Source organism: Manis javanica, chromosome 6 (assembly GCF_040802235.1).
Source record: "Manis javanica isolate MJ-LG chromosome 6, MJ_LKY, whole genome shotgun sequence".
Taxonomy (NCBI): Eukaryota; Metazoa; Chordata; class Mammalia; order Pholidota; family Manidae; genus Manis; species Manis javanica.
Window position 1 is genome coordinate 14,966,678 of NC_133161.1, and position 21,344 is coordinate 14,988,021.

General features: G+C 42.1%; 1 protein-coding gene across 1 annotated transcript in view; it reads left to right on the forward strand.

The window, feature by feature from the left end:
* Positions 1-21,344, forward strand: part of CREB3L2 (cAMP responsive element binding protein 3 like 2) — a 111,952-nt gene that overhangs the window by 65,191 nt on the left and 25,417 nt on the right. Inside the window, exons 2-4 of the mRNA XM_017668152.3 lie at positions 3,129-3,345; positions 18,731-18,906; positions 20,287-20,374. Of these exons, the coding sequence (XP_017523641.2) occupies positions 3,129-3,345; positions 18,731-18,906; positions 20,287-20,374 (481 nt within the window). The remainder of the gene's footprint in view (positions 1-3,128; positions 3,346-18,730; positions 18,907-20,286; positions 20,375-21,344) is intronic.

Sequence of the window (21,344 nt, forward strand, 5' to 3'; positions counted from 1 at the left end):
ACAGTGTCAGCAGAGTCGCCCCACCTGGCAACTTCATGGAAAGGACAGGCAATCCAAGAGAGCCTTGCCTCAGGACAGAATGGGCTTTCAGAAGTTCATCCGGGTCAGCACAGCTGACCAAAGTTGACGTTGTGTCTCCAAGGACAGAATTGTGGCTTGGAAACTCAGGGTGTGAATTCAACCTCTTGCTTTTGCATTTTACATTCTGTGTTACATCTTTCTCTTTTTGTTGCCTTAATTTTGGTCTTGAACTCCATCAGACACATGCAGAATATTCACCATTACCCAACCAGTAAATTTGGGGACACACTAAGGGAATCAGACACTGACCTGAGGAACCCTGGGTTCTAATCTTAGCTTGGCAGTGGTTCTGCTCCTTGTTCTTCAAAGTGTGGCCAGTTGATGAGCAGCATTACCCAGGAGCTGGTAAGAAATCGAGAATCTCAGGCCAACCTAGACTTGTGAATCAGCATATAAGCTCCCCAGGTGATTCATGTGCACATAAAAGTTTGAGAAGCATTGGCCTAAATGGGAAGGTAAGGGCTTTTTAAAATCTTAACTTACTATTTTGCATCCTTGGTTTCTATTTGAAGTTTAGCACATGGTAACTGTAAAATCCATGAACCTCCCTTTGACTTTGGTATATCTGAACTTCTAGGGACTTTTTAAACATCTAGGGACTTAACTGTAAGGCCATGCAGGGACGGGATGATTTATGGCAATGGGGTTGGCCTTCAGTGGTTGAAAGACTGAAGCAAGCATTTGAATTACAGGCGGTGGTAGTTTTAACGTAGATGCCTTTGACCAACTAAGTCAAAATCTCTGATGGTCACAGGATTTCTGTGTTTTTAAAAATTTCCCTTGGTGTTCAAGAATGTTTATTCTAGTGTTATATATAATAATAAAATATTTATCCTGCAAGAGGAAATGGGTAAATACAATGGAATACAATTCAGAAATTTAAATGAATGAAATAGAGCAACATGTATAAACATGAATAAATGTAAAAAAATTTTGAGAGAATAAAGTTGTAGAAGGATGTGTGAGGCATGGTACTCTTTATTTGAAGTTCAAAAACATTCGAACATATGTAATGGAAACACATATGTAATAAAAGCGTGAAGATCTACATGGGAATGAAAAGCACCAAGGTCACGGTAGTAGTTAATGTTGAGAGGGAAGAAGGGGAATGGATGGAGCTTTAACATGTTTTATTTCTTGAAAAGGAAAGAAAGGGTAAAGAAAAAAGGTTGCAGCAGGAAGCATGGAAAAATAAGATATTTTTCAAAGGAATGAATACATAATTATTCATGGTACTATTCTGTATAATTTTTCAGAATGCTTAAAATATTTCACTATAAGATGACTAAAACAAAACTCTCCCAGTAATTGTGGTGCAGACCATTGGCATTTGGGAATTCTTGCCTTAGATGCTCCTAACAACCTTTCATTTGTATATGTTGTTTGCATCCAGAGAACTCTCTCCCAGCCACCCTCTCCAGTTCTCATAGCACCTTCACGGACCCTTCTGTTTAGTGGTAGGACTTACTTATGTGAATCCCTAGAGTTTTCATTGCCTACCCCAAACATTACCATTTCCAATCAGTTCTCTCATCTCTGTATCTGCTTTTGTAACTTCCTTTCTATGCCAGAAGCATCCCTAAAGTTTAATTAGTAAGGGTGACATCTGTTAGTTTGTGACCTAGGGAACGTTAAGTAGCTCCCACAGTTGGTGCCAAAATGGGCTTTTAAATTATATTACATCTTCTTCTTCTTATTTTTAATATATTCTATAATAGTGGTTCTAAACCAAGGATGACTTTTTTCTCCCTAGGGACATTTGGCAGTGTCTGGAGATATTTTTGGTTTTCAAAACTAGGGGAGTGTGACTGGCATTGAGTGGGTAGAGGCCAGGAGGGCTGCTAATCCTGTAGTGCATGGAACTGCCCCATGTGCATAAGAAAGAATTATTCCCAAATGCTCAACATGTCCAGAGGGCTACGGGTGTGAAATGCTGTCCTACAGATCTTTGTGCCATGCAGATCCCCTGTCACTGAGTGACAGTGGATGGGCCTGCAGCCAAGGGTGTGAAACGGGATCCTACAGATCTTCATGCCATGCAGATCCCCCATCAGTGAGTGACAGTGAATGGGCCTGAAGCCACGGGTGTGAAATGCTATCCTACAGATCTGCATACCATGCATTTCCCCCATCAATGAGCAAGAGTGGATGGACCTGCAACTCCTTTGGAAGGGACAGTGGAACAAGGGATACAGGAATCCTGTGTGTATATGTACAGACCATTCCTGTAGCACCTTCATGGCATGCTGGGGGCTAGGGAGTTGGTGATGTTGGAGATGGAGGATGAGAAGGGATTAAGGAGATTAAGGAAAAACTGGAGCCAAACAAAATCCAGGGGGTGGGGAGAATGAAGAGAAGCTGCCTCTGATGCCTGTGAACTTGGCATTTTGCCATCGACAGCACTGCCATGCTATAGAAACACCAGACAGCTCATTTAAAAGTATTCCCAATGTAAAATGCGGTAGACAGTTATAGTGATGGCTCCTAGTGAGTCATGAAATCTCTGTCCACATGCGTCTGAAGTGTGGTTTTGCCATTCCTCTCTCAAGAGGTGGAATCCCTTTTCCCACCCCGTGACTCTGGGTTGGCCTTGTCACTTGCCTTGACCAAAAGAATGTGGAGGGACGTATGGTGTGCAACTTCTGAGGCCATTTCATTTTGTTTTTTTCCCTCCTGGAATACTTCTGCCATCATGTGAGGAATCCCAGCTTGACAGAGCCTCTCAGAAAAAGGCCCCTCAGGCCCCGCCCTCATCAGACCCCACCCTCAGGCCCAGCCGGCCTTCCAGCTCATTGCAGCTCTGACCGCAAACTCAGTTGAAATCAGCTCACCCACCCAGCCAACCCATGGAGGAATGACAAATAATAAATTGTTGGGTTTTTAAACCACTAAACTTCAGGGTGGTTTGCTACACAGCAACAGATCACTACACATGGCGCGTCAGTGACTTCATTTAAAGCAGGGGGGTGTAATGACCTTAGAATATGTGTGTAAATATCAGATCATGGCTGAGAGAAACTGAGTTCTTCCTCCTTTCTTTCTTGTAGCACTTCTCAGAACTTCTGGATGAGTTTTCCCAGAACGTCTTGGGTCAGCTCCTGAACGACCCTTTCCTCTCGGAGAAGAGTGTGTCAATGGAGGTGGAACCGTCCCCCACATCCCCGGCGCCTCTCATCCAGGCTGAGCACAGCTACTCCCTGTGTGAGGAGCCACGCGCCCAGTCACCATTTGGCCACGTCACCAGCAGTGACAGCTTCCATGACGGTAAAGTCGGAGCAGGGGCAACACCTGGGGTGGTGGCGCCTTTGACTTGAGCTCCTTGAGGGTGTGGAAGGTGTGTTCTGCCGTCGTCGGTGCCCACTTTACCCACAGAGTTATTCTGTGTAAAGGCTTGAGTTTGGGCTGCGGGCACAGCACCCCTTCTCTACCCTCGGCTGTGTACTCTGGGAATTTGCTGTAAGTGAGTGAGAGTAACTGCTTTCTTTGACCCTGTGGAGAGGGCTGCATGCCATCTTTCTGGCCTATTTGGTTGATAAATCCAGTAGGTCCCTTGTTTCATGGGGTCATGTCTTTTTTTCTGGAGACAGAATTTTCATGACCACTTTCTCCATGGAAGCTTCCTGGGTATCCCTTTTACCCCTTTCCAGCATGCTCCATTCAGCCCGTGTCCTAGACTGTCTTGTCGGTGACCTTTTTGTGCCCCTCGTCGGTGCTGTCAGTGTGGTAGTCATTGAAGGTCTGGTTTTCCTGGCTTTAGAGATGTTCAGGTGTTTTGACCATTACTCTTTAGGCCTTAATTGCTGTATGCTCATCTTCTAAACTCTCTAATGTAGATACACCTTCTAAGTTTAATTTTGTGTCTTTTGTTTTCTTAAAGGTATAACCAGCTGTTTGTCTTAGTTCCTTGAGTATGTTTTTAAAAACATCTTCTCTAATCCTAGTTTAAGGTTATGCTTTCTTCTCACTGGAGGATGTGGTGGGGAATGGTCACTAACTGGACCTCTTCTGGCATGGTCCGGGGGCCGCGTCCCCTCCTCATGCCAGTGAACATGGCTGCATCTTTGGGAGGTGGCCGCCTGCAGAACAACCGCCCTCAGCCTCCCTTAGCTTAAAGGCAAATGCCTGCACCTTCTTCTTCAAATAGGGCATTAGCTTTGTGGGGTCTCCCTCCTCAGTGGGGTCCTTAGGCCTACTACTGGCCTCTGAAAGAACTAACTCTGGGACCAGTAAAACATCCTTTCTTGGGAGAGAGAAAGCTGTAGAGGTCTGTTGAGAAGCTACGCTCTTCCTGAGAAGAGGTGTGCTGATTGGCAGCCCTGGAAATTTTTCCTGCTCTCCTCAGTGAAGCGAAAGCTGTGAATCTGTGAGTGGACTCTTCCCTGGCTGGACCCCGTGGAGCCTTATGCTCAGCTTTTTCCTGACGAGAGGTTAGGTGCATGACGACTTAAGCCTTCTCTGTAGTTTGTCTACTTCCTCTGCCTCAGACCAGGAGAACAGGGCAGTGGACGTGCCTGGGGAAGGAAGGGAGGAAACACGCTGAAATAATCTGAGGGTGTGTAGCTGTCAGGAGAGCAAATGATGTGATGTGTTTAAAGAACCTAGGACAGTGCCTTCCGCATAGCATTTCAATGAATGGGCTTCTCCTCTTCTTCCTTCTTCTGTTGCTGTCGTGTTGTCCCCGGAGCATGGCAGCTGCTTCCCAAGGGTGCAGTGGTAAGCATGGCTGCCTTCCAAAGAGTGAGGCACCCCAGAGACCAAGAAAATGAGGCAGAGGCTGGATAACTTTGTGACCTAACCCTGCAGGTTATTCTGTCGGTCACACAGGCAGTCCTGATTCATTGTGGCAGGAGACCAAAGAGGATGTGAATACCAGGAGAGGACCTTGTAATAATGTCTGGAAAGTAACTTTTCCTCGTGTGTGAATTCCTTTATCAAGTATTATCAATTCCTTACAGTGTAGCCATCCTTTCACCTAGTGGTTCTTGAGTTCACCCACAAGACACTGAAGAAAAAAAAGGGAAAAAAATCCTTTTTTCTGCATTGCTCTCACAGACCTTATCAGGTAGGGAACATTAGAAATGTATACAACCAACTGTAAAGTGTCAAACTTGTGCTAAGGGTACTGGTTAAGGTTACTCTTTCTGCAGTCAGAGATTGTTTTATATTCTATCTGCTGACCAGCTATGAGCAAATGACTTAACTTCTCCCAGCCACAGGTTCCTCATGTGTAAAAGGGGGATGATAACAGCACCTATTTCTTCTCTTGTGAGGATTAAGTATGATGATATATCCCAATATCTAGTCCAGGGCCTGACGAGTAGTAAGCATATTCTTAGCTGCTGTTGCAGTTGTTATTATTCAAAACTAATCACTGTAAGTGGATGGTTGGACCTTAGGTGATCAGGAAGATTTTGTAGAGAGTTGTTCAACTTCCCAACCATGTTCTGCCATGAAATGTGATAGTGGGTCCCTAGCTGTGAAACTGACTGTTGGATTATTTTGTTGTTAGATTGTTCTTTATATGTCTGTTAGATTCCGTGAATCTGCTTTAGATGACAATCTTCCAGAGGGCAGAGACAAACTGTGAATCCAATGGAGCTGGTTTCTTAGGACCAATGAATGGAAATATTTCTTCAAATAGCAGTTAGGGTCCTTATAAAGTCAATACTCCAAGCAATTACATGGGGGTAAAGATATAGAAAGGTTCAAGAAGACTGCTAGCTATTTGACATTGTTTTTATTAGTTCCCCATTACAAAATCTGAAATAGTTCTCTATTGTTCTGCAGAATGAAACCCACCTCACACTATGGTTTTTGTGGGCTGAGCTGACCTGCCTTCCCCGCCTGGCCTCATGGCTCCCCGTCTGTGTGGCTCTGGCATTGCCTTGTCTGCCCCATGCCTTTTCTTACCCTGTTCTCTACGTTGAGTCCTCATTGCCTTCTCTGCATCATCCGCTCACCCCTACTGGTCAGATCCCCACCTGTTCCTCAGGACTCAGCTGATGTCACACTGTCCCATCTGGAAGACATCACCCTTTATGGTTTCATAGTACTGTTTTTTTTTTTTTTGCCATTTGTGTGGAGACTATTACAGTTATTTTTATATTACCCAGCCATCCATTATTTTCTATTCTTCTATTTTGAGTTGATGGTGAGCAAGTGCAATTGTGTGTTCTTGGTACCTAGCATTGTGCTTGGCACTTTGAAGGTACCTGGTAGACCCTGACTTCATTGACTAAATTGTGCAGTGAGTTGCTAAGGGAGAAGGTATGGAAGGCTGAAGCATGTTCCTAACCTTTGGTGATGGCATTAGAGACAACACCTGCTCTGCTCTCCTGTGCATTGCCTTCCCGCTAACTGCAGACACACTGGGCTGCATGCATTTGATCAGGTGATACTCCTTGACTTGCAGCAGTTGTCTTGTACAGGCCCAAGCACAGTGCTGAGTAGAAGTAAGTATTTTTTAACTACCTTATGATTCATTAAAAAAAATTCATTCCAGAGCTATTTATTCAGTACCTACCTTGTGCTTAACTTGCCAGGGACTATGCTAAACACTGGGGGGTAAAGGAGTGACCACAATTTACAAAGATCTCTGCCCTTGTGGAGCATACATTCTAGGAGATGGGGCAGGGGGGGAAGAAAATAAGAAAAACAAAGTCATATGTATAGCTTATGAGATGGCAATCAGTGATATTTTTAAAAAATCAGAAAAAGGGATAGGGAGCTGCTGGAGGCAGGTGTCTTAGTCTGTCTGGGCTACTAGAACAAAATGCTACAGACTGGGGGGCTTATAAGCAACAGGCATTTATTGCTTAAAGTTCTGGAGGCTGGGAGTTTGAGATCAGGGTGCCAGCATGGTAGGTGAGAGCCCGCTCTGGTTACACACTTCTCCTTATATCCTCACGTGGTGGAGGAGGCTGGGGAGCATGTAGGGTCTCTTTATAAGGGCATCATCTCCATTCATGAGGGCCCCACCTTCATGGCCTAAGCACCTCCCAAAAGCCCACCTCCTAATACATTCCCATGGGGCATTAGGATTTCAACATATGAACTTGGGGGACACAAACATTCCAACCATGGTGGCACGTGAGGGGTGGGTGTTGAAATTTTAAGTCGAATAGATAGGGACAGTCCTTCTTTGAAGTTAACTTTTGGGCAAAGGTTAGCTAGAAATGAGGGAGAGAACGAAATGTCTCAGGAAGTCAGGAAGAGGCTTCTAGGCAGAGGAAACAGCAAGTGCAGAGGCCCTGTGGCCAGAGTGTGATAACAATATAGCAATCTTATATTGGATTCAGACAGTTACCATCTGTGAAGTAGTCGGCCATTCTGCAGCCTTGCAATTCTAGACTATGCAGATGAGAGATGGTCTGAACAATCTAGGCACACTAACTTTTCCCTTCAGTTCCACATATGTTTGTTGAACACCTGCTGTGTGTCAGGCACCATCCTAGATTCTTGTGGGACACATAGTAAAATTAGATCTCGCCTATAAGTAACTCAGAGTCTCACGAAAATGCTAGGTACCCCAATACTTTATCAGAATGTGAGCAACATCCTAACAGGAAATTAAACTGTAAATTCAGAGCAGAAAGAGTATACCCACTGAAGAGCACGGGAAAAGTTGCATGAAGTGAGGCAGAGTTTATTGGGGCCTTGAAATGTTGAGTAGAGTTGAAATAGTGCCAATGGTTAGAGGAAAGCAGGTGGAGGGCAAAGGGCTAGGCCATCTTTTCTTCTAAAACAAGGTCCCTAGTGAAATGATTGCAAATAAGCAGATTTCTGAAAGTTCAGTCTCTTTTCCATGAGGAAATTCCTCCTTTGTTTTTTTAACTCTAATCAACATAAAGGCAACATACAGGAATTCATGGGGCCACCTATGCCCATAGCTTAGTGTGGGGAGAAGTATTAAGTAGATATTTGCCAGGAAGGCTTTCATCATTAGGCCAAAACACACACCATTCAGTTCCCACAGATGGTGCCTTGTTCTATTTATAGATCCTGTGCTACAATAGGCCAGGCTAGTACTTTGCTCAGAACAGGTACGACAGGTCAGATATGTTTTGCAAAGACTTTCTGATCCACACTTCATCTTCAAGTAGCAATTTTTCTCTGAGTAAAAACCACCTTCCAATGCCAGCAAAAGCACTCTTATGAGTAGGGGCTACTGAATATGAATGGCAACCCTTTGGGACATACGCAATCAAAGTTAGTGTGTTGAATGGATGGTGAGCTTGCCCACAAAAGCTTTGTCTAGGTCTTATTATTTTTTCTGAGTTTTGTGTGGATGCATGAATGTTGGGGATATAATTATTTTATTAATTTGAACCCCAATTTGCATCTGCCTTACGGAGATCTGTCCGCAAGGATTCCTCTCCTGCCGAGTGCTCAGACAGGTCTCTTTCCTCTCGAAGGAGGGTGACAGTTCTTAGGCAATAATTATGCCGTAAGAGGCAGCATTTAAAAATTGCTGTTCACATTAAATTTAATGTTCCTTATCTCTTGCATTGGGAAAACAACTTAAGTAAACCCAGGAGTTCTTATTTTTGGTGATAGTGAGTCCAATTTCCTTGTACCTGAGAAAGCCAATGATTCAGATCACCTTGTCCAATTTTACTTAAGTGAAATGCAATTCATCTGTAATTGCTTCTAAGCTTGAAAAAAAAAGTGGTAACAACGAGTTCGGGTAGAGACTCTTTCCTAGTTTATTAGGATTTTTCTCTTTAATTTTCTTTCTCCTCCTCCCCTTTCTGGTCTCTCCTTCTCTTTCAACCTCTTTCTCTTCTTCCCTCCTTGTCTTTCCCTGCTAATTCGCCCTCCTCCTTTCTCCCTCCTCAAATCGCAGGTTAATTATACAAGGCATGTGTAGGTGTCCTCATCCTATTAACCTCTCATGGACCCCAGATGGACTGCATACCCTTAAAATTGTATACAAAATCTTGGGCTATCTACATTTGTCAGTTTTTCTGCTGTGAGCAGTTATAAGTTTTTTTTAGATCTTCAGAAGAGTCTATGGCCCCCCAAAAGGTTGAGAAACACTGGTCTAAGATTACATAGGAGTCATATATCTTCAGGACCAAATTTGACTTGCCTGAAACACTAGAGCTAAAAGAACTTCATGTAGTTCAGTGACCACAAAAGCCAGTCCTTAGACTGTGGGCTTGGCCTTCAAAACTACCAGAAAGACGTCCTATGTCCAGAGCAATCATTTTCCCCATGATTGAGGCTATTAACCAGTGTCTAAGCAGAGTTTTCTGATCTAACAACAACGAAAAAAAGAGGTTATAAAGAGATAAGCAAAACATCCAAGTAAAATGTCTGTGGGTTTTTTATGCTTTGAGAAATAAAAGTTTAATTTGCATGACCAAGTCTTGCGTCTCACCAAATGGAGGGTATCTTCATGAGTTACTCTATTTTAGTCCTGTTCCTTTGTAATTAAATTGTGATGCTGGGTATTCATTTGCTTTCTTCTTTAATTTCCTTCTTCCTAAAGAAGAAACTTAGCAGTGCTGGTGAAGGCTGTTCAGAGAGAACTAGACACATGCACACTGTCCTCCCAGATGATACAAGAACAGAATTAGAAAATAAATAAAATATCCATAGACTCAGCATAAAGTATACTAAATCAGAAGTGACCTAATACAGTATTGGCATCATGCATGAGCCAAGGTGACCTTACTTTGGGTGGAATCGGGGACTGCAACTGGGGCTGTTCTGCGTCCAGAGGGGGTGGGGCCAGGAATAGAAATAATAATCATTTTCCTTCTGTTTAAGTTAGTGGGGCTTCTAGAGCTAACAGGGCAAGGGATAGCTAGATAGGCTGGCTTACCACGGAAACTCTTAATTTATGGACCTGTTTTCACAGGTGGTAATGAAAACATTGTCTACTGATGGTCAGGTGCTGCTTGTGTGAGGCAGCTTGCGGTAAAATGGGACAGCCTGGAGGAGGCAAAGACTCGGGGTTTGTTGGGACATAGGATCTTAGGAAAGTGAGAGGCTGTTTTTTGGAGACTGTAGGAAGGAAATGATGTCTCATGGCTGAAGATTGCCAAAAGGAGGAAGGTGCCCATGGTAACAAAGGGAGAAGTGGAAAGACGGGCAATATGCATGGCAAAGAAATCCTGGATTTTGAAATGGTCCAATGAAACCTGCAGCGGGATTAGCGCATGGTTGAGTATGCTGAGTCGAGGGCAGAGGTGAGTCACAGATGACTTAGGTCTGGTTTGCAGTGTTGAAGACATCTTGCTGTTGAAATGGTCCAGGGAAGTGGGACCTGGAAGAAGTCACAGAAAGGCAGGGAATAGCTGTATCTTCATCACACTTCCTTTGAGCTACTGGCAAGAGCATCAATCTGAGCTGGTGGTAAAGAGGGTAGATTCAGGGGTAGAGAAAGAAGATGTGTTTATCATCTGCCTACAGAGAAAAAACTGGATCCTCTGACATGCATGGGCTAAAGAAAGAACCTGATTTCAGTTGGGTTGGACGAACGGGGAAGCAGTTGTCCTCTCCGAGTCTGAGCTTGGCCTTGTGGCATATGCTTTTTTGTTATATTCATCACCCTTTTTGGTATTATGTTACTTACTTTTTCTAACAGGTAAAAAGATAAAGATACTTCCCCCTTAAAAAGATGAAATAATGACTTTTTTGTCTGCCTAGCTATTACAATGCTAGAATAGTGTAAGAAAGCCGTGTGTATATCTATTAGCAATTAAAATTACTTTGGATGTTCATGAGTGAGAGTCATAATTTCACTTAAGGAAAAAAAGCTTGCAAGAGAGTTTTTTATGTGTGTAGTAAATAAGTCTTTTAAAATCAACTGTTTGTTTCACAGTTATTTAATTCATACTCTAAACACAGTATCCTACAGGAAGACCTTAGATGCTAAACATGGAATATTGATAATGTACAGTCAAATCAATCTCTAGAGTCAAATTGCCTGGATTTGAATCTGGGTTCAGCCAGTTGCTAATGGTGTGCTCTTGGGCAAGTTGCTCAACTCCTGTGTCTCACTTTCCTGATCCTTCAAATGAGGATGATAATACTACTTACATCATACTATATATAGGGATTAAATGAGTTCATACATGTTAAGTATTTAGAACAGTGCCTGGCAATTAGTAAGTGCTAAACAAATATTAGCTATTATTATGATTGCCTTTATTCAGATTACTGTATGATTAAATACATGATTTACCCACTGGCCACAATATGAATGCCTGGAGTGAGGGGAAGGTTCTGTATATACAAGCACAGGAAGAACATGGATGAGACTAGGGGTGATATCTGATAGAAACTGTCTTGATCACAGAGGCTTGTCTAATATACATGAAATGTTTACAACAGTGCCTGGCACACAGTGAACACTCACAGTGTTTTAGCTACTGTTCATTGGTTTTAATGAGGTGGTGGGATTATTTTCACCTCCATTACATTGGATTAGAAGTCTGTTTAAGCCAAGGCGAGAAATATAGAAAGAACCAATATTGTCCTTTTGGCAATGGATAATTATGGGCTCCTGATAACATCCGAATGCTTGAAGAATAATCACTTTTGACTAGAGAGCTATTTTATCATTGATCTCTTGGAAAGCAATATCCTAGAGTGGCAAAGAGCAGAAGCCGTGGAGCTGGTTTGCCTGACTATGAGTCCCAGGTAACTTCAGGTGAGTTATTCAGTCTCTCAACTGAATAAAATGGGTTAGTGTCAGTGCATGCCTTACATGGTTACTCTTAGGCTTAAATTAATGTATGTATGTAAAGCACTTAGAACAATGTTTAGCACATCTCTTAGTTCAGTGTTTGCTATTTTAAATATTTTCAACACCTCTTTATGCCACTCATGAGTGAAGGTTACTTCAGGGTTGAAGCACTCAGGGAGGGGACCACGGGCAGACAGGCCTCAAGCTTCCATACAAGTATGTAGTGGGCTGAGGTTTATATGATTCTGACACATTCAAGTGAACTCTTGCCCCTCTGCCAACCTCCACAACTCAGCCTTGGCATTTTTCCTTTAAGAGATTTTGACATAAAAAATCAGTCTGGATTTACCAGCTCCTTTGAAAAATTTTGAAAGGCCAACACAGTTATCAAATGCTGAGGAATAGAGATGAGGCATACTTACTTCATTTATAAAAATTTCTTTTTCACTTAAGACATGTTACATAAATAGCAGATGGATATATATGTGTGTGTGTATCATATAAATGGTATTTATTCCTATGTGATTTATTTTTAAGGACATGTGCATACACTGTCTATCTGTACATATGTGTGTGTACATGTATGCCTAACATATTTATAAAGATACTGCCTATTCCCAACTTAGAGTTTCATCTTCTTTTGTTCTTTCCTGGGAATCACCATCTATTCAATGCAGTTATTTATGCAGGATATGCAAAAATGATTGAGGATCTGCATTTTGGTGTTGGCTTTGATTTTGTGTCTTTTTTAGCCCCTCTGTCCACCCTGCTGTCGTGGTAATCCTGGTGTCTAGCTCCCTTGCTCATAGCAGCCCCATGCCATCCTTGGAAGGACTTGCTCACTGCCATGAGTCAGTGGCTTGTTTTTGTTTTCTTGCTAATGTTAAGTGGTGATGCTGAGGTAATGTGCCAGCTGAGCCTGCCCTTTGCCTGGAAGCTGTTGAAGTAAAATCAGATGATATGGCTGTTGTTTTTCCTACTCCCCCTAGGATGCACTACTGACCTGACTGGGTTGTGTTTTCTTTTGGAAATGAAACTTAAAAGGCATGTAAACACAATTTAGTGGGGGAAAAAGGTTTTTTCACTCAATATCTGAGCTTCAAGTTTTAGAAATTAGAGGTTGTAGAGTGTGTACCGACTCTCGTTCTTTAGTTTAGCCAAACATCTAAGGATAATTCCAGTTCTACCCATGGTGGCTCTACTGATGCTTTTGCCAATAAAATAAAACTGTAAAAATAAGGTCATGTGGAAAAATTGTAATACATGTTCCACTCATTCCTTTTAACTCTATACTTTGTTAACCCTTACCTCATAGGTTACATTTGTCATTTTGTTTTCTCTGATTCGATATTTATTTCCTTTGAGAGACAGAGTACAAGCCAGCACTTAGTAATCCAGAATGAAAGTCCTTTTCTCTACTGGCAACTGTCACTGTAATACCAATGTAATAGATTTAATTTCTTGTATATACATTCAACTCTACTGTATAGCTGCATAACAAACCACCCCAAAACTCATCAGCTTTAACAACAATCATTTGTTATTATAGCTTATATGTCTGTGCCTGGCCGAAGGTTGGCTGATTTAGGTGGGGGGCAGCTAGATTCACTCACATGTCTAAGGCAGAGAGTTGGCTGATCATGGCCAAGCTCATTGGAGGGCAACTCTGTTTTATGTGTCTGTCATTCTCCTGGAATCAGTAGGTTGCTCTGGCATATCCTTCTCATTTCTATGGCAAAAGTACTGTGTATAAGTCCAGTTGTCTAAGTACATTTGAAGACTCTACTTGTGTTAGGAAGCTAACATCCCTTTCACCAAAGCAAGTTGGATGGCCAATCCCGTGGTGGCGATTAGTCCATGGTGGGAGGGCAAGGCAGAATTATATGGCAGACAACATGGATAGAGAGATGAGTGAAGAACTAGGGCCAGTAGTGCAATGTATAACATATGTACTTACTGACTCTTGTGAAGTCAAGGGACTCCAAATGGCCTTCTGTCTGATAATTAGTATCATAAGGTATAAAGCAGAGTAGGCAGAAAAGAATCAGGCCATGTCCATGTGTGATCATCGAGGGACAAAAGATTCCCAATACAGGAAATTTAGAAGTAGTATGAAATTCAAAGAAAAAGAAGTTGCTCATATTCTGAATTATTGTCCAGAGATATTTTTACTATTTTGACATATTTCCTTTCAGTCTTTTTTCCTATCACTTTTTTCATTAATAGTTTATAAATTCAAATCCAGTTTTTTTCAATATTCTATCATAAATCTGTACCTTTCTATTAAAAAGGCTCTATACATGTAGTACTACTGGCTGCATACATGTTCTGTTGTACATGTTCTGCATACGTGATGCATTAAGCTTGCTCTTCAGTGTTTTAGTTACTTTCAGTGCTTTGTGATTATAAATAATGCTCCAGTGAACATATTTTATCTACACAGATCTTTATCTACATTTTCAGTTGTTTCTTTAATGAAAGAATTCTGACCGGACGTGCAGACATCTGAGTTCTGCCACCAATTTGCTGTGTGATCTCGACTTGCATGTCAGTTTCCTCATATATGAAACATGTATTTGAGCTTGATGGCCTTAAACTTCTTTCTAATTCAATAAAGACATCGTTCAAGGTAAAATAATAAATTGCTGTGCTGAAGTGGAAGCATGAAGGTGACACCAAGAAAGCTCAAGGGAGGCGAGAGAGCATCCTGGGGCTTCTCTCCTGGAAGACTTCAATTGTCTCTGAGAGAGGTTTTGTTTCCTAGTTCAAGTACTGCCATTTGACCTTCAGCCTCCATCCCTGGTACAGCAATGATGATATATGTTTAAATATTCACAATGAAGTGTAGGACACTGAACATTAAAAATATAAACTATCTTGACCTATTTTATGAATCCATGCACCTTGAGAATGGTTTAGCTACACTGGAAGAAATGATTTCACTACCTGTTTTCATTTTGCCTTGTAATTTATTATTACTTATATTATTTTTATTTTATCAAATGTACATCACAATGGTTCAACAGTCCCCCTTGCCTCCGCCCCTTTCCACTCCCCTCCCCCTTGGAAACCACTAATCACTTCTCAGTGTCTATTAGTCTAATGCTGTTTTGTTCCTTCTGTTTTGTTTTTATATTCCACAAGTAAGTGAAACCATATGGTATTTATCTTTCTCTGCCTGGCTTATTTCACTGAACATAATACCCTCTAGCTCCATCCAGGTTGTTGCAAATGGCAGAATTTCTTTTCTTTTTATGGTTGAATGTTCCATTGTGTCTATGTACTACCTCTTCTTTGTCCGTTCATCTATTGATGGACACTTACAATCTTGGCTGTTATAAATAATGCAGCAGTAAACATAGGGTGCATATGTCTTTTAGAACCAGGGAGGTTGTTTTCTTCAGGTAAATTCCTAGGAGTGGAATTACTGGGTCAAATGGGATTTCTGATTTTAGTGTTTTGAGGAACCTCCATACTGCTTTCCGCAGCGGTTGCACCAATTTGTAGTCCCACAAACAGTGTAGGAGGGTTCCTATTTCTCTGCACCCTCGCCAGCATTTGTTATTTCTTGTCTTTTTGATAGTGGCCATTCTAACTGTTGTGAGGTGATATCTCACTGTGGTTTTAATTTGCATTTCCCTGTTGATTAGAGATGTGAAGCATCTTTTCACGTGCCTGTTGGCCATCTGTATTTCTTCTTTGGAGAAGTGTCTGTTCAAATCCTCTGCCCATTTTTTGATCAGGTTATTTGCTGTTTGGGTGTTGAGGCATATGAGTTCTTTATATATTTTGGATGTTAACCCTTTATTAGATAGTCATTTATGAATGTATTCTCCCATACTGTAGGATGCCTTTTTGTTCTGCTGATGGTATCCTTTTCTGTACAGAGTTTGATATAGTTCTACTTGTTCATTTTTTATTTTGTTTCCCTTGCCCAAGGAGATGGGTTCAGGAAAAAGTTGCTCATGTTTATATTCAAGAGATTTTTGTGCCTGTTTTCTTGTAAGAGTTTTATGGTTTCATGACTTATATTCAGGTCTTTGATCCATTTTGAGTTTACTTATGTGTATGGAGTTAGGCAATAATCCAGTTTTTCTCTTGCATGTAGCTGTCCAGTTTTGCCAGCACCAGCTGTTGAAGAGGCTGTCTTTTCTCCATTGTATATTCATGGCTCCTTTATCATATATTAATTGACCATAGATGCATGGGTTTATATCTGGGGTCTCTTCTGTTCCATTGATCTGTGGGTCTGTTCTTGTGCCAATACCAAATTATTTTGATTACTGTAGTTTTGTAGTAGAGCTTGAAGTCAGGGACCATAATCCCTCAACTTTATTCTTCTTTCTCAGGATTGCTTTGGCTATCTGGGGTCTTTTGTGGTTCCATATGAATTTTAGAACTATTTCTTTTAGTTAATTGAAGAACGCTGTTGGTATTTTGATAGGGATTGCATTGAATCTGAAATTGCTTTGGGGAGAATGGCCATTTTGACAATATTAATTCTTCCTATCCATGAGCATGGGATAGATTTCCATTCTTTGGTATCTTCTTTAATTTCTCTTTAGAGTGTCTTGTAGTTTTCAGAGTATAGATCCTTCACCTCCTTGGTTAGGTTTATTCCTAGGTCTTTTATTCTTTTTGATGCAATTATAAATGGAGTTGCTTTCCTGATTTCTCTTTCTGTTAGTTCATTTTTGTATATAGGAATATAACAGACTTCTGTGTATTAATTTTGTATCCTGCAACTTTGCTGAATTCAGTTATTAGTTCTAGTAGTTTTTTGGTGGATTCTTTAGGGTTTTCCATGTATAATATCATGTCATCTGCAAATAGAGTTTAACTTCTTCCTTGCCAATTTAGATGCCTTTTATCTCTTTGTGTTGTGTGATTGCTGTGGCTAGGACATCCTTGCCTTGTAATTTTGTGTTTGCTTTTTTGTTTTGCCTTTTCTTTTTTTGCCTTATGAGTTCATTTGATCACAGCAATCATAGCTACATGACCACAGGTCTGGCCTTATCATAGGGGTCTTACCTTATCTGGTAATTGTGTATGACTTTTTCCTCAGGGATACCTCCTTGCTGTTAACATATATTGAGGCTGTATTTCATCTTTCTCTCTTCCAGCCTCTGCCAGTGATAAATATTGCCCAGTGTGGACAGGCTGTAAGTGTTGACTTCACAAAGTCGAGGTATCAGCGTATCACTGCTGAATGGAGAGAGTGTGATTCAGTGTGCCCTCTCTGCTTCTCCAGCCCTGTACTGAATTCGTCCTGGGTGTGTCTTCCTTGCAGGTGACAGTCTTCTAGTTCATAAGCTCCTTTTGGGAGAGGCATTAGAATCTTCTTTGGTTCCTCATCCAGTTGCTTCTCTATGCCCGTCTGGCCAGCAGAATTCTCCGTACAGTGTGGTCTCTCTCTGGCCACCATCAAAAGGCCCTTTGTTCCCTCCCCCTCCCCCTTGGCAGGATGTGGTGCACACCCGTGAATGATGGAAATTCCCCCATCACACCGTAGCGCTCAGCAGCTCTATACAACTAGTTCTAAAAGCAAAGCATCGTCAACCAATAGAAATCTGACCCGTCTTTATCTGGCCTCAGGAAATAAGTTGGGGCTGAGATACTTAATCAAGCCAAGTATAAATTGGATTTAGGGGAAAAATAATTTTGCTTTGTGAATATAAATCCAGCCTTTTCCTGTGTTTCAAGGAAGTAGCTTATGAGATACAATTTTAATGATTATGAGCATCAGTTTTTAGCTTCTGTGCCCACCCCCACCCATTCTGAATGATTTTCACATACCTTTTCTTAAGAAAAACTTGGGTCCAATTATTTAGTGTGAAATAATTTTGTGATGTGAAATAATTTTGTAATGTGAACAACCTTGCTCCCTGTTCAGTAATGGTTCATGAAGCATGTGGTGTATGTGTGTTTAAACATTTTCAGAAAGCAAGGTGCATAGCTTTACTTTATTTCAGCCTCATTTCAGTAAAACTGGTCTCAGGTAAGGGATGCTGACTTTGGGGCTCCCTGACTTGTTTTTCTTGTTCTGCACCTGTTTGCAATCTTGTATTTTCCTTCCCTACCCTCCTCCCTCCTGTTCCAGGGCTGTGTTGAGGCACTAGCCCAGAAGGAACTTGGTAAGAAACACACAGTACACAATTTTTCCTAGGCTTCTAGAATGTGTGTTAGGAGAAGAGGTGCTTCTACCTGTCAGATCTGTTCTGTCTTACTATTTTGTTGCAACCCCCAGACCTTGTGATAATTGTGAAAGGCCATGGCAAGTGGAGACCCAGACTTACCAAGATCTAGCACTTTTCTCTGGAAGCACACACAGTGCATTTCAGACATTTGTTACAAACTCTGAAGTTTCAGGTTTAAGACATAAGGGGTATGTACCTTATAAGCCAACTTAAGGGGTCATAGGAAGACAAAAAATGGAGTGAGAAGAAAAAAAAAAAGGAAACAACTGTCCATTGGAAGAAGGATGGAGATCACCCACCCATTGTCTACAGTCTTCTCCCCTGAGACCCTTGTCGCCAATCATCTGCTTCTTATTTTTAAATATACTTCTTTATTTATTTTTAAATAGATAACACTTTTACTTGGTTTGAAAACTAAAAAGTATAAAGCACCACACATTGAAATTCTCCCTCCTGTGCTGCCCCGCGCAGCCAGTCTCCTTCCTGCTCCAGCCAGGAAGCCAGGCGTCTTTCTCTTGCATGCACTCGTCCTGCCCTCCTTCAGGTGCCCTCATACTCCAGCGAAGGCAAGTATATTACTTTGCCACTCACTGCACTTACCGCCTCTCTCACATCCTTACTTTATGTCCTTTTATTATTCTCTCAGGCGTTCTTTGTTAGAGCTGTTTTTGAGGAGAAAGGTAGGGGTCATTTGTTTTACGCACGTCTGATGCCCTGACCCAGTTTTCATATGTGTGCTTGCCTTTTCCCATAGATGAAGTGGAAAGTGAGAAATGGTACCTGTCTACAGACTTTTCATCAACGACCATCAAGACAGAGCCAATTACGGATGAGGCACCCCCGGGACTTGTTCCCTCTGTCACTCTGACCATCACAGCCATCTCTACCCCTTTTGAGAAGGAGGAGCCCGCTCTGGAAATGAATACTGGGGTATACTCAGGTTTCTTTCATCTAAACAGACTTGATCAAAAGATACAGCTCCTTTTCCTCCAATAAGGCATTTAACCTTTTTGGTAACTGTGTCTGTATGTGTGTATGTATCAAGGAAACATTGATTTGGTGTCAGCATGGATTATATCACTTCCTGTAAAAGCATTGCCCAGAAAAATCAGTAGCAAGTCTGATTTCATTTTTTCTGTGGCTGCTATTACAAAGTACAAGAACATAGATGGATATCCTTGGTAAGAAAAAAAAATTCTCCATGGGATTGACTTTTAAGCCAGTGCAAAGGGAGTGGCTAAGATAATGATAGAGCCCACGGCTTCAGTGTCATGCCGTCAGAAACGCTGGTGCCTGTGTGACATTTCACTTTCCTGTGTGATGCTGAGTTGCCCTGACCCAATCTGGGGATCTCCCCCACCAGTCCTTATTGCACTACCCGTGGAAAACATAAGAAATCGGGATTTCTTCCTTGCTCGATTCCTTACCCATAGCAAGTAGAATTTAGTTTTATTCTACCTTCTCTCTGGGTATTTCCAGTGTCTGGAGATGGCCCAGAGTCATACTCGTACATCTTCTTCCAGATGTTGGGAATCCTAAATTCCCTTAAAGTTCAAAGCCGCAGGTTATGAACAATGACTCTATTTTAGCTCAGCTCTCCTCCAAGCACGGTGTAGTCTGTCTGCCTGTTCAGGAAAAGGTAGCACAGAAGCAGAAGAGCCAGCACAGCCTCTGTGCACACTCGGGCTTTGTGCTCTTACATTCCATCTACGCCAAAGATGAGGGCTTGCAGACAGAACACTCTGAGCTGCCCTCTAGAATTCCTTGATCAAACGCTACCCGACCTGTGTATTGGCATGGGCTCCTGGAGTATGTCTGGGTCTCTTTGCTCCACAGATGGTTAGTTCAGTGGATTTTTAACTCTATAAAGTCAGGGTCATGGTCTTGCTCCCTGCCCACTGGCCAGATACCATTCTCCTATCTGTCCTGAGTATTTCACGGTTAGATGTTGTCAGTCATCAGGAGGGAATGGATGCCGCTTGGTTCACACGTTCCTCCTGCAGGACCAACTGGCTTTTAAACAGTTACTGGACTATTCCAAGATAAAATGCCGTTGCATGACTATAAAAGCAATAGAAAGGAGCCCTGCTAGGTGAGTCCTGGCGTTTAATTTTAGGATGCTGGGGGTTCCATCAGCCGTGCTGCCAGGTTTGGCAAGGCGAGAGAGGTTATTCGCCTGCCTGTCAAAGCAGGAGCCAGTGCTCAGGCGGCAGGGAAGCAGGGCTGCCCCAGAGGGAGGCAGGACAGCCAGCCCCCCCGGGCGGTTTACTGTCACTGGTTTGTAAACAGCGTGTGAAATTCTTCCTTTAGGTTGATTCCTCATGCCAGACGGTTATTCCTAAAATCAAGCTGGAGCCTCATGAAGTGGATCAGTTCCTGAACTTCTCTCCTAAAGAAGGTCTGTCTGCTCCCCCTGTGTTCCTTCCAGCCACCAGGTAGCGTCACACAGTCTGAAGAGAAAGGGAAGAAAGTGCTGGGGTTAGTTTGTACCACAGGCGGGCTTGCTTTATGAGATAGCTCCTTCTTAGAAACCTTGATTCTAAATCAAATTTGGAAAGCTAAACTTTACTTTTCCATATATGTTTATGCTTAATTTCCAGCTGAATCTTTTACTTTACTGTCACTCCTAGCCAGGGGAATTCTTCAAACCTTTTACAGGCAGCGATGCCGTGGACGCTAACGACTGCTGCCCACGCGCCAGCTCCTTGCACGTTGTGACGATCAGTAGAGGCCAGTAAACAAAGATCCACAAAGGCACCTTGCCCATTTAAAACAGCTCTGATGTAAACCCTTTCTAAAGTGAATTCACAATGTATCTGAGTGATTCAGTGTTTTAAATGTTGATTTTAGATAACAGTAGTTTCACGGAACCTCCTTCCTATGTATGCTGTTCATGCTTTTTATTGGGCTTCTTGCCTTTCATGTAGAGTAAAAAAATGTCATACTTGAAATGGTCGTACATTCACTTTTTGCTTTCTCTGCGGCAGGGAGTTTCTTTCCGACTTCTCACTCTTGTTGGGAATCCTGCACGCAGCTGCCTAAGTGTTGTAGAGTCTAGGAAGCTCTCTGCCTTTTTTGTTGAGATGCCCGTGTATAGGTCCTGCTCTTCTTAATTCTGTGCCATCAGACATGCCATCACCTCCCTTTTTATTTATACTTCAATACAAGGTTCCAAGGATGATTCACTAGTGTGGTCAATAAAGAAATCGCAATATGCATTTGTCCAAGAAAAGGCATCTGTGCTGTGGTCCATTCTTAATGTGGAGGTGTTACATGTGAGCAGGTCTATGGAAGCACTGTCCACCATCATTCCATTAGAAACTAATTCAGGATTTGATTTGTGATAATTCAATCAGGGTGGGCATTTG